This window comes from Pelophylax lessonae, assembly GCF_965119305.1.
Source record: "Pelophylax lessonae genome assembly, chromosome: 10".
Lineage (NCBI taxonomy): Eukaryota > Metazoa > Chordata > Amphibia > Anura > Ranidae > Pelophylax > Pelophylax lessonae.
Window position 1 is genome coordinate 1,349,298 of NC_138777.1, and position 10,330 is coordinate 1,359,627.

The 10,330-nt window shown below is 42.8% G+C and overlaps 1 protein-coding gene and 1 long non-coding RNA gene across 9 annotated transcripts in view; both read left to right on the top strand.

Moving 5' to 3' along the window:
* Window positions 1-10,330, top strand: part of SOX6 (SRY-box transcription factor 6) — a 548,208-nt gene that overhangs the window by 201,868 nt on the left and 336,010 nt on the right. Inside the window, exon 1 of one of the 8 annotated variants that reach the window (XM_082269787.1) lies at window positions 365-473. The exons of the other annotated variants lie outside the window; for them this stretch is intronic. Within the exon in view, the coding sequence (XP_082125913.1) occupies window positions 439-473 (35 nt within the window). The 5' untranslated portion in view covers window positions 365-438. Of the gene's footprint in view, window positions 1-364; window positions 474-10,330 lie in introns of those variants that run through there. 8 annotated transcript variants of the gene reach the window in all.
* LOC309565057 overlaps window positions 1-10,330 on the top strand; it is a 654,865-nt gene that overhangs the window by 89,347 nt on the left and 555,188 nt on the right. The gene's annotated exons all lie outside the window — the stretch shown is intronic.

Sequence of the window (10,330 nt, forward strand, 5' to 3'; positions counted from 1 at the left end):
AAATTGCAGTTCAGGTGAGTTTTTAATTATTTTCAGGAATCTCTCTCTCTGAGAATCCGCCTTTTGGATCAAACCTTTGTGCATGAGGCCTAACCGGGTTGTCGATCTTCGTCCTGCAACTTCCAATGCAATAAGTGGGTTGTGGATCTTTTTCTTTTACGTTCCTCCTGTGGGGGGGGTGTCACAATGGGACAGTTTGGTGAGGAGATTTGTCCGCGGTATGAAATGCGGCCGTATATACTTGTGACTTGTGTAACGGTATATGGCCTGGAACACTTGAACATTTGTGTTACTTGATCCCAGTATAGTGACCAGCTGGTCCTAACAAGGACTGCGCAGACTGTACTCTCAGTAGCAGCTCTGAAGCGGCTCCATCCAGACGTGTGTGCGGAGGGAGGCCAGCGCTCGGGGCGGGCTGCGTCCTGGTGGAGTTGAGTCATGGTCAGGCATGGAGGGAATATGCTGCACTTCCAGTGAGTACTCATCCCCACATGGGCCAAGCTCTGCCCAACGCTTGTGGTTTTATGTGCCGGGGGTGTGTTGGGTGTGAATTCCGGGGTTGTTGCCAGGAGAAGTTTATTGAAATTGATTTTTTGGAGAAATTTTAATGCAATCAGCAAACTCTGTAGATTTTATAGTACATGTTCTAAACATCTGAGTATGTCATAGACAGGATCCTTGGGGTCGTGTGTGTGGTAGACAGGATCTTTGGGGTCATCTATGATGTAGATGGGATCCTCAGGGTCGTGTGTGTGGTAGACGGGACCTTTGGGGTCATCTATGATGTAGATGGGATCCTCAGGGTCGTGTGTGTGGTAGACGGGACCTTTGGGGTCATCTATGATGTAGATGGGATCCTCAGGGTCGTGTGTGTGGTAGATGGGACCTTTGGGGTCATCTATGATGTAGATGGGATCCTCAGGGTTGTGTGTGTGGTAGACAGGATCCTTGGGGTCATCTATGATGTAGATGGGATCCTCAGGGTCGTGTATGTGGTGGAGGGGATCCTTAGGGTCATCTATGATATAGATGGGATCCTTGGGGTTGTGTATGTGGTAGACGGGATCCTCCGGGTCATGTATAATGTAGATGGGATCCTCAGGGTCGTGTATGTGGTAGACGGGATCTTTGGGGTCATCTATGATGTAGATGGGATCCTTGCGGTCATGTATGTGGTAGACGGGATACTCGGGGGTCATGTATAATGTAGACGGGATCCTCAGGCTCATGGAAGCTCACCTACCCCATAAATTTACTGACAACTACCATTAATGGCAGACAGCGTGCCGTATTCTGCTATGATTGTCTTAGAACTGTTTGCAGAATTTTCCTTCACTTCCTGTCCAGGTGACACAGGAACATGGAGGAGAAATCTGTCCAGAGTAGACATAGACTGTAAGAAAAACAGACTTGGCTTTCAACCAATCCCTACGCAAGACAAGCCTGAAAAATAGATTTTCACCTTTCCTGTAGAAAACTTTAGAAAGTATCTAAAGCCCCGGTGCCCAACCTGTGGCCTGAGGGTGAAGCAACAGTAGGAAGAGTAAAGTCATGATGGCAAAACTGGCTACAACATTGCCAAGGACTCAGTAACTTGTAACTAAATGAGCAAAAATATTTAGAAAGCTTCAGATTTGTATTTGTGTTTCTAAATTAGCATTGAATCATTATTATATATTATGTGTCTGGGAAGGAGATGAGCCGCCCTCTGTTGGATTTTTGTTCTGGAAAAATGATTGCTAAAGGACCTAATAAATTAAAAAGAAATCAGACCCACCTTATGTTTTCTAAAGATAATTATGAAATGTAAAAAAAAAAAAAACCTGTTGGTGCGCTAAAGTGGGTGAATATGGTGCAGCACTACCACACCTAGCGGTGTCTGCACAATGGGGGCCAGCCTCACTGGCCAATAGAAAGGTGCTGGAGGCGGGAAAGGCAGATCAACCTGTGACAATAATGATGTTGTGAAATTTGCATTTTGGAGGCACCCCAGGGTTTGAGCCATTTAATCTTTTTTGTTATACTGTGTATATATATATATATATATATATCTCAAATAATCCAAGGCTGCCGCACTCCACAATTTCACAAATCTTTTTCATGATATGTGAAATTTTGGGGTGCTGCAGCACTTGGATTATTTCCTATATGTTGGACTGCTGAGGCCCTGCAGCATGCACCCTAAAGGAAACCTTTAGGTGACTTACCTGAATTGGAATTATATACAGTATATATATACTGTGCATATATATATATATATAGTAATATTCTGACACCCAGGGTTCCAGACTACATTTGCTGTTTTGGGGTTCCCCATGCCTCTAGCAGTCATGCCCATGTGGAAAAATTAAAGGTAAGAGGTGTGTGAGCTCCTCCTCTTGTAATGGAGGCGGGGCACAGACATGACACGCCTTCCAGTGACTTTCACTGATCTATCAGTTAGGTGTGTACAGACAACACATGCTTCTGGGTGTGGTTCAGGTGAGCAGGTCATTTGCATATGAGTAGTCCCTCCCATCTTCACAATCAGAGATGGTGACTTTGTCAGTGGGTGATATTTAGGAAACACAATTGCTCAGCTGTTAGAAATTTATAGAGAATTTTTTTTTTTTTTTTGCTTAGAACGAAATTGTTCTTTACTGAACTGATAGATACTCTCACACTTTCCTTCATACTAGCGCAGTGCAATTTTGATCTGATTTTCAATGCAATTTTTTTTCGTGCAGCTGCAGTGCGAATTGGTGCATTTTTGCTACTTTTTTTAAATGCATGTTTTACAACTCAGCAGGGATGAGTCATTGGTTTTTATGGAGCCGGAACCCACTGGCGTCCTAACAAAGATGAGCGCCATCTCTGCTGTCAGAAGATTGTAAACAAAATATATATAAATAAATAGTAATGACAAAAAAAAAGATGTGGCCCCCCCCCCCAATCCATATTAGGCCCTTTGGGTCTGATATGGATTTTGAAGGGGGCCCCACTACAGATAAAAAAAAACCTGTTGGGGCTCTCCCAAAATTCATACCAGGTCCTTCTGGTATGGATTTTAAAGAGGAAGCCCATGCAAACAAAATGGCCCGAGGCCCTCCTCAAAATCTATACCAGACCCTTATCCGAGCATGCAGGCCAGGAAAAAGGGGGACAAGCAAGAATCCCCCCTCACCCTGAACCATACCAAGCCACATGCCCTGAACATGGGGGTGCACCTTATCCTCATGTTGATAAGGACGTGGGACTCTTCTCCACAACCCTGGCCCAGTGGTTGTTGACGTGCGGGAGTAACTTTTTGGAATCTGAAAGCTTCCTCTAGCAAGGAAGCCCCCCCAGATACTGCCCCCCACCATGTGACTGATTACATAGTGCCTCATTCACCATAAAAATTTCTAAAGTAAATAAAAACAGAGAAAACATTTTGGCAGGTCCTTTCTTAAAAAAAAAAGAAGAAAAAAAATGTGGGGGATTTTTTGTTAACTTTTTTTTGTAGAGTGTAGATCTATGTTGGTCCCAGGCGTGTTTGAATCCACTTACTGTTGACTGACTCCTTACCTTTGCTGGAAGTCCTGATAAAGGGCAGATTCCCCCGAAATGCGCTGCCTGTTTTATGTTGTGTTGCTATGAGCAAACTCTAATCTTAAAAGATTTGGGGCTTTTTGATCTTTGGTCTGGTGCTCCTATTTGACTTTTTTTCATATACAGTATATTGTGATGTCGTCGGTTGTAGTTCACCTGTTCCCTTTCTCTGTCTGATGACACCGAGACAACCAGCAGTGCCTTGTACAGCCAGCAGCGAAGGGGTTAATCGCAGATGAAATGGTGGAATTTAATGGGAAAGGGAAGTCAGTGCCGGAATTTGCAATTGTCGAGTTCTACAAAGAGAGGCGGCAATTCTCTTTCTTGCAGATAATGGTGCGAGGCGTTAAATAATAGATTCCTCCCCTAAGAGGGGCGACAAATTATTTTCAGGAACTCTCTCTCTCTCCGTAGCCCGCTCAGTCCCGGAGTCTTTTCCTTTTTTTTGCGGGGAAGATGTTCCAGATAATCGTAGTGACTGGCGGTTCAGTCATTTAGTATTCACTCGCAGAGCTGCTGTAAATTATGGAGTGAAATTGACGAGCGCGGATAAGTCATGTGCAGCGACGTGGCCCTTGTCTGTTACTTGTCGGAGAGATTCCCGCGGGACGCTTTGTCCTAAAACATGAAATATCGTGCTTTGTTAACTCCGCCAAGATCTAGGCCGCCTTTGTCGCTCTTGTTCAGTCTTTTTGTGTTTTTTAATTCCCTGACAACTTGGTGACTTGTTTTACAGAATCGCTCTGCTGTTCCTTTCCATGAGGTCTCACCTGAAACGGTTCATCTGGGGACTTTGTAAAGGGACGGGGCCACCAAAAACTGTTTTGGTTATGGGCCCATTCTAAAAAGTTGAGTGAGAAGTATGTCACCCCTACACCAAGAAGAGGTCCAAAGCTTTACTGAGTGATCACATCATAGTCAGGGCCAGATCTAGCCTATCTAATCTGGGGGTGCAGTAAAATATATCAGGGAGCATAATGTCAATAGTGTGACAGAGAGGCAGGGAGCCAGAATTCCCTCTTCACACTTCTGTACCACCCGTCACAACCCGGAAGTAACATCTGATGAGTAGTGCAGAGGTGGTGCAGGAGTGAACAGGAAAAGTAGTATGTATTAGGCTGTCATTCGATTATGATGATTAAACAGAAACGGTGCCCCCCTTATATGTCCCTATCAGACTCCCTCCTTACATTAGGGTTCTTATAAGAGCCCCCCTCTTAAATCAACTGTCCTTGTCACAGTGCCCCTTTACATCCATTGCCCCTCTTAGAGTGCCCTCTTACATCTATTGTTTCATCAGAGGGTCCTCCTACAGCAACTGTCCCTATAAGAGTCCTGACAACATCAATTGCCTCCCATCAGAGTGCCCATCTACATCAGTTGCCCCCATCAGAGTGACCCCTACATCTATTGCCCCCATCAGAGTGCCCCTGTACATCAGTTGCCCCCATCAGAGTGACCCCTACATCTATTGCCCCCATCAGAGTGCCCCTGTACATCAGTTGGCCCCATCAGAGTCCCTCTTACATCAATTTCCCCCATTAGAGTGCCCCTCTACATCATTTGCCCCCATCAGGGGGACCCCTACATCTATTGTCCCCATCAGAGTGGCCCTGTACATCAGTTGCCCCATCAGAGTGACCCCTACATCTATTGCCCCCATCAGAGTGCCCCTATACATCAGTTGGCCCCATCAGAATCCTTCTTACATCAATTTACCCCATTAGAGTGCCCCTCCAGATTATTTGCCCCCATCAGAGTAACCCCTTCATCTATTGTCCTTATCAGAGTGCCCCTGTACATCAGTTGGCCTTATCTGAGTCCCTCTTACATCAATTGCCCCTATCAGAGTGCCCCTCTACATCAGTTGCCCCATCAGAGTTTCCCATACATCTATTTCCCCCATCAGAATGCCCCTCAACATCAATTGCCCCCATCAGAGTGCCCCCTACATCTACTGCCCCCATCAGAGTGCCCCTCTTCATCGGTTTCCCTTATCAGAGAGCTCCCTACATCTTTTGCCCCCACTAGAGTGCCCCCTACATCTATTGTTCCCATCAGGGTCCCTCTTACATCAATTGTCCCCATCGAGTCTCATGAGTTAGTGGATGCACTCTCAGAGTTCTAGGAGAGGCACAACTAAAATCTGGGGGGGGGGGGGCACAGCCCATTCCAGCACCCACCTAGATCCGGCCTGATCATAGTTACAATAGCAATGTTTTAGAACCTGGCAGGACCCCTTCATAAGGTAAGGTCCTGTGAGGATCCGAAACTGTGCTTTTGTAGCTATGATGGGATCGATCGATAAACCTTTGGACCTGTTCTGGAGGTCTTCGGTGTGTGGGTGACGTACTTCTTGCTCGGAATGTCTTTGGTGTCCAGACGGTGGTGGCTGCAGCACCCACTTCCATTTACATCCATTTTCAGGAACATTTGTTTTGGGAATATTGTGCTTGGGTTCATTCCAACAAGCTGGATCACTTGTCATTGTCTTATATCTCAGGAGATTTTGGTGGCCAGTTGCTTCTGAGTTCCCAGAATTGGTCGCTCGACTACCAAAAAGGAGATCTCTAAGGCTGCATTCACACCTGAGCGTCGCATTTTTGCGCGTTTTTTAGCTTTTTTTTTGTATCGCGTTTTTAAAGCATTTTTGAGCTTTGGGATTATTTTATTAGCCAAAAGAGAAAAATATCATCTGTTTCATCGTTTGTTGCTATGAATTTCAGCTTTTCAGCCACCTATATTTATTATTTATTTATTTTTACATTTTTAAACCTTTTTTTTGTAAAAAGCTAGGAGTTAAACGTTATGGTTATAGTTAGGGGTTAATTAATTTATTTATTTTATTTATTATTATTATTTTTTCACTTATTATTACTTATTTATTTTTTAAGCTTAGGGGTTAGGGTTAGGATTACGGGTTTAGTATTAGGGTTAGGGGATATTAGGGGTTAGGAGTTGGGGGTTATTATTAGGGGTTAATATTAGGGTTAGGGGTTGGGGTTAGGTTTATGTTATTTATTTATTTATTTATTTTTATTAATTTATTTACGGTTATAATTATTTCGGTATTATATTCATTATTTATTTATTATTATGTTTTTTTTATTTAATTATTGCATTTTGAGAAACACTCGATAAAATGCTCAAAAGCACACGAATTAAGCATGTTTATGCATTTCTATGGAGAGGAATAAAAAAAAAAAAAAAACCGCCTAAAAAACCAAGCAATCTGCCCAATTTGAGCTCCAGAACTTTTTTGTGCTTCAGGTGACCTGTAGTGGAGATGTGAACTTGTGGTGGAGATTAATAGATTTTTCTGCTTTCAGTGTTTTGGAGCTTTGAGTTGTGAATGAGGCCTAATAGAATCCATAATTTTAAGTCAAAATAATTGCATTTGGTCACCAAAGGTCTGAAAATTTTTTATAGTCAAAATGACTGTATTTTTGTCTTTTAGAGTCTTAAAAAGCCGGTTTTAGGCATTTGGTCTCCAATAGTCTGAAAAAAAATTCTGGGTCAAAATGACTGTATTTTGGTTTCCAAGTGTCTAAAAAGCCTTTTTTAGTCAAAATAATTGCATTTGGTCACCAAAGGTCTGAAATTTTTTTTTTTGTCAAAATGACTGTATTTTTGTCTTTTCAGACTTTGTTTTTATTGAAAAGGAAAATACTTTGCTAAGGTGTTTTCTATCGATGTGTGTTGTAGGAAGTGGAGAATGCGGGCAAATCAATATCTTTTATATTTAAAAAAAACTTTTATTTTTTAAATTGTAAGCATTAAGCAGCTTCAATGCATTTTGTAGCTGCTTCGGCTACTTTATAAGGTTTGGTGCCTCAAGGACAGTGGTTTGAGATTCGATACATTTTGTTTTGGTCAAACACATTGTATCAACTCACTAAGCATTGATATGTATCAGCCCGCATCCTCCACCTCCCACAACACATTGATGGAAGCACCTTGGAAAGATCTCCTCCACCTCCATTGGGGGGGGTTCTTCAAATAAGTTCCCTGTTTAACTATATCTGCAACAATTAGACCCATGACCAGATCTGATCTCCATACCCAGAGAGGGATCCATACATTTTGGATGCCAACCAGCATACGTTTGGCACAACCATACAGATTTAAGTGCAGACAGTGCCATCTTAAGAGAATTAAAGGGCCCTGGGTAATGCAGAGCACTGGGGCCCCGCCTACACAATCACCCACGAGAATAAAAATGCAAATTATCGATAAGGCGATATTTATTGGTACAGCATTGCCAGGCTAATGACAGCTTCCAAGTTGGGCGGCTGGGTCCGGTGAACACACACAGATGGGAGTCAGACTCGACTGTCCTGTGTGCCTGTTCCCCTGGAGGTGGACAGGCATTCTTGCAGTTGTGGGCTCCCCCTCCACAGCTCAAGTGGCCTGACAGCAGCGCAGGGCCGACAGGTGCTTGCCACCTTCTAAGTTCGGCGGCGGGATGCACACGGGAATCGGGACTAATGCTTGGCTGGGGCTGGGTCGCTAAGCAGATGGTGCCCCCTTGGCAAGTGGGGCCCCTGGGCAACTGCCCAGCGTGCCCATTCGGTAAGATGGCCCTGAGTGCAGATAGATATAAGGAGCTAGGATATAAGTTGTTTCTGAGTTCCCAGAATTGGTCGCTCGGCTACCAAAGAGGAGATCTCTAAGGCTGCATTCACACCTGAGCATCACATTTTTTGAGTTTTTTCACAAATATTTTCAGGCGCATATATGTTTTTTTTTTAGCTTTGTTGTACCGCGTTTGTAAAACATTTTTGAGCTTTGGTGTTTTTTTTTATTATCCAATAGAGAAAAATATCATCTGTTTCATCATGTATTGCTATGTATTTAGGCTTTTCATCCACTTATATTTGTTATTTATTTATTTATTTAATAATTTTTAAACTTTTTCTCTAAGAAGCTAGGAGTTAAAGATTGTGATTATAGTTAGGGGTTAATTTATTAATTTAGTTTGTAAATGGCTCCACCTACCACAACACTCATTGATAGAAGCACCTTGGAAAGATCTCCTTTACATCCATGGGTGTGGGGGGGGGGGGGGGTTCTTCAAAGAAATTCTCTGTTGAACTATATCTGCAACAATTACACAACTGAGCAGATCTGATCTCCATACCCAGAGAGGGATCCATCATAAATGGGATCCATGGAGGTGACCATTCTCCACATACGGTACATTCATTTTTGTTGCCGACCAGCATACGTTTTGCACAACCGAACGAATGTCATATCATATCATACAAGCTATTGATGTTTTGAAGACAAAACTATAATTTCTGTTTTTCCTTCCTGTTGCCCCCCCCCCTTTATTTATTTTTTATTTTTTTTATACAGTGGCCCCAAAATGTTTTTTTAAGTCTACTCAACATAGATATGATAGATACAAAGAGCTAGGAAGTATTCAGTCGTATAACATCCACCTGTATCTGAAATACCTGCTAAAAGAGTGGACTGATCAATTTAAAGAGGAACTAAACCCTCCTATCCTTTTCAGTCATGGAAGCCGCCATCTTGGCCTCTGTTTGATCTGCGACTGCCATGGTACTGCCCATGTGATCAGTTATGACACCGACCATTTGATGGTTTGACAGTTTGATTGAAAGCAAGTTAATGTGACAGTTAGCAAGACTTCATGCCTCGGGAATATAACTGTTTATTTTAAACCATTAAATTGAAGGGTTTAGTTCCGCTTTAACTTCCAGAGACACTTTGTTGTTGTTAAGCTGCTTTGCTCAGTCCTGCCATAAATGTCACCGCCGCAGAGGACCGCCAACTACTATATTCTCACCACAAAGAAATGACAGATTTGGACTATAAGTTTATTGTTTGCTTGTTATTATGTATTATATTGTTATTGAATTACTGACATCTATAATATTAGAACATCAGAGAGACAGAAATGTTTATATCGCTTCTCTCACTTGGCTGGTTTGGTGCCGGGAGCCATAAAACAATCATTTTTAACAGCACACCGGGGGTGGTGGTCATGTGATAGTAAATATGAACTGATTCTTGTATACTGACACTCTGCGTATCAGATGGATCGGATTATATATTGATTGCTTATATGTTGATTTATCAGGTTATAGAAACATAGAAGAGTGATGGCAGAAAAAGACCAAAGAGGTCCCCCAAGGCCGCCCCAATATCTTTTTTTTTTTTAACTTTTTTCTCTGGTTATAGATCTATGTTTATTCCAAGGATATATCAATTAGTCAGGGTATATATTGATTGATCAGGTTATATATCAGTTGATCAGGGTATATATTGATTGATCCGGTTATAGATCAATTGGCCTAAGTTGTACATGTGTTCAGTATTCCTCCATCATGAGCCGCCATCGCGCTCTGCTCCCCCGCGGTCAGCGGCCGATAATCACCCAGCATTTGCAGAGGAAGCAGAGGTGAAATCTCTCCTCCCTAATTATATTCAGTGTGTAATTTCTAAACTTCACTCTGAATTTTGATTTTCAATTAACACTCCCAATTTGAAGATAATTTTCTATTTATTATAATTACAGGAAATAATTTATTGCCTGATTAAGGCCCAGCCAGCCCCATCTTCCTTAAGCAAACAGGCGGTGAACAAGCCGCCATTTAGGCAGCCTGGCGGCCCGGCCGGTTCTGTGTATTTGTACAGCTGCGGGTTAATTGGAGCCCATTGTGTACTGCTGGCCCAGGGGGCCCCGAGGAGATTCCTACCTGAGGGCCCCGTCACAATTCATGTCTTCTTCAGG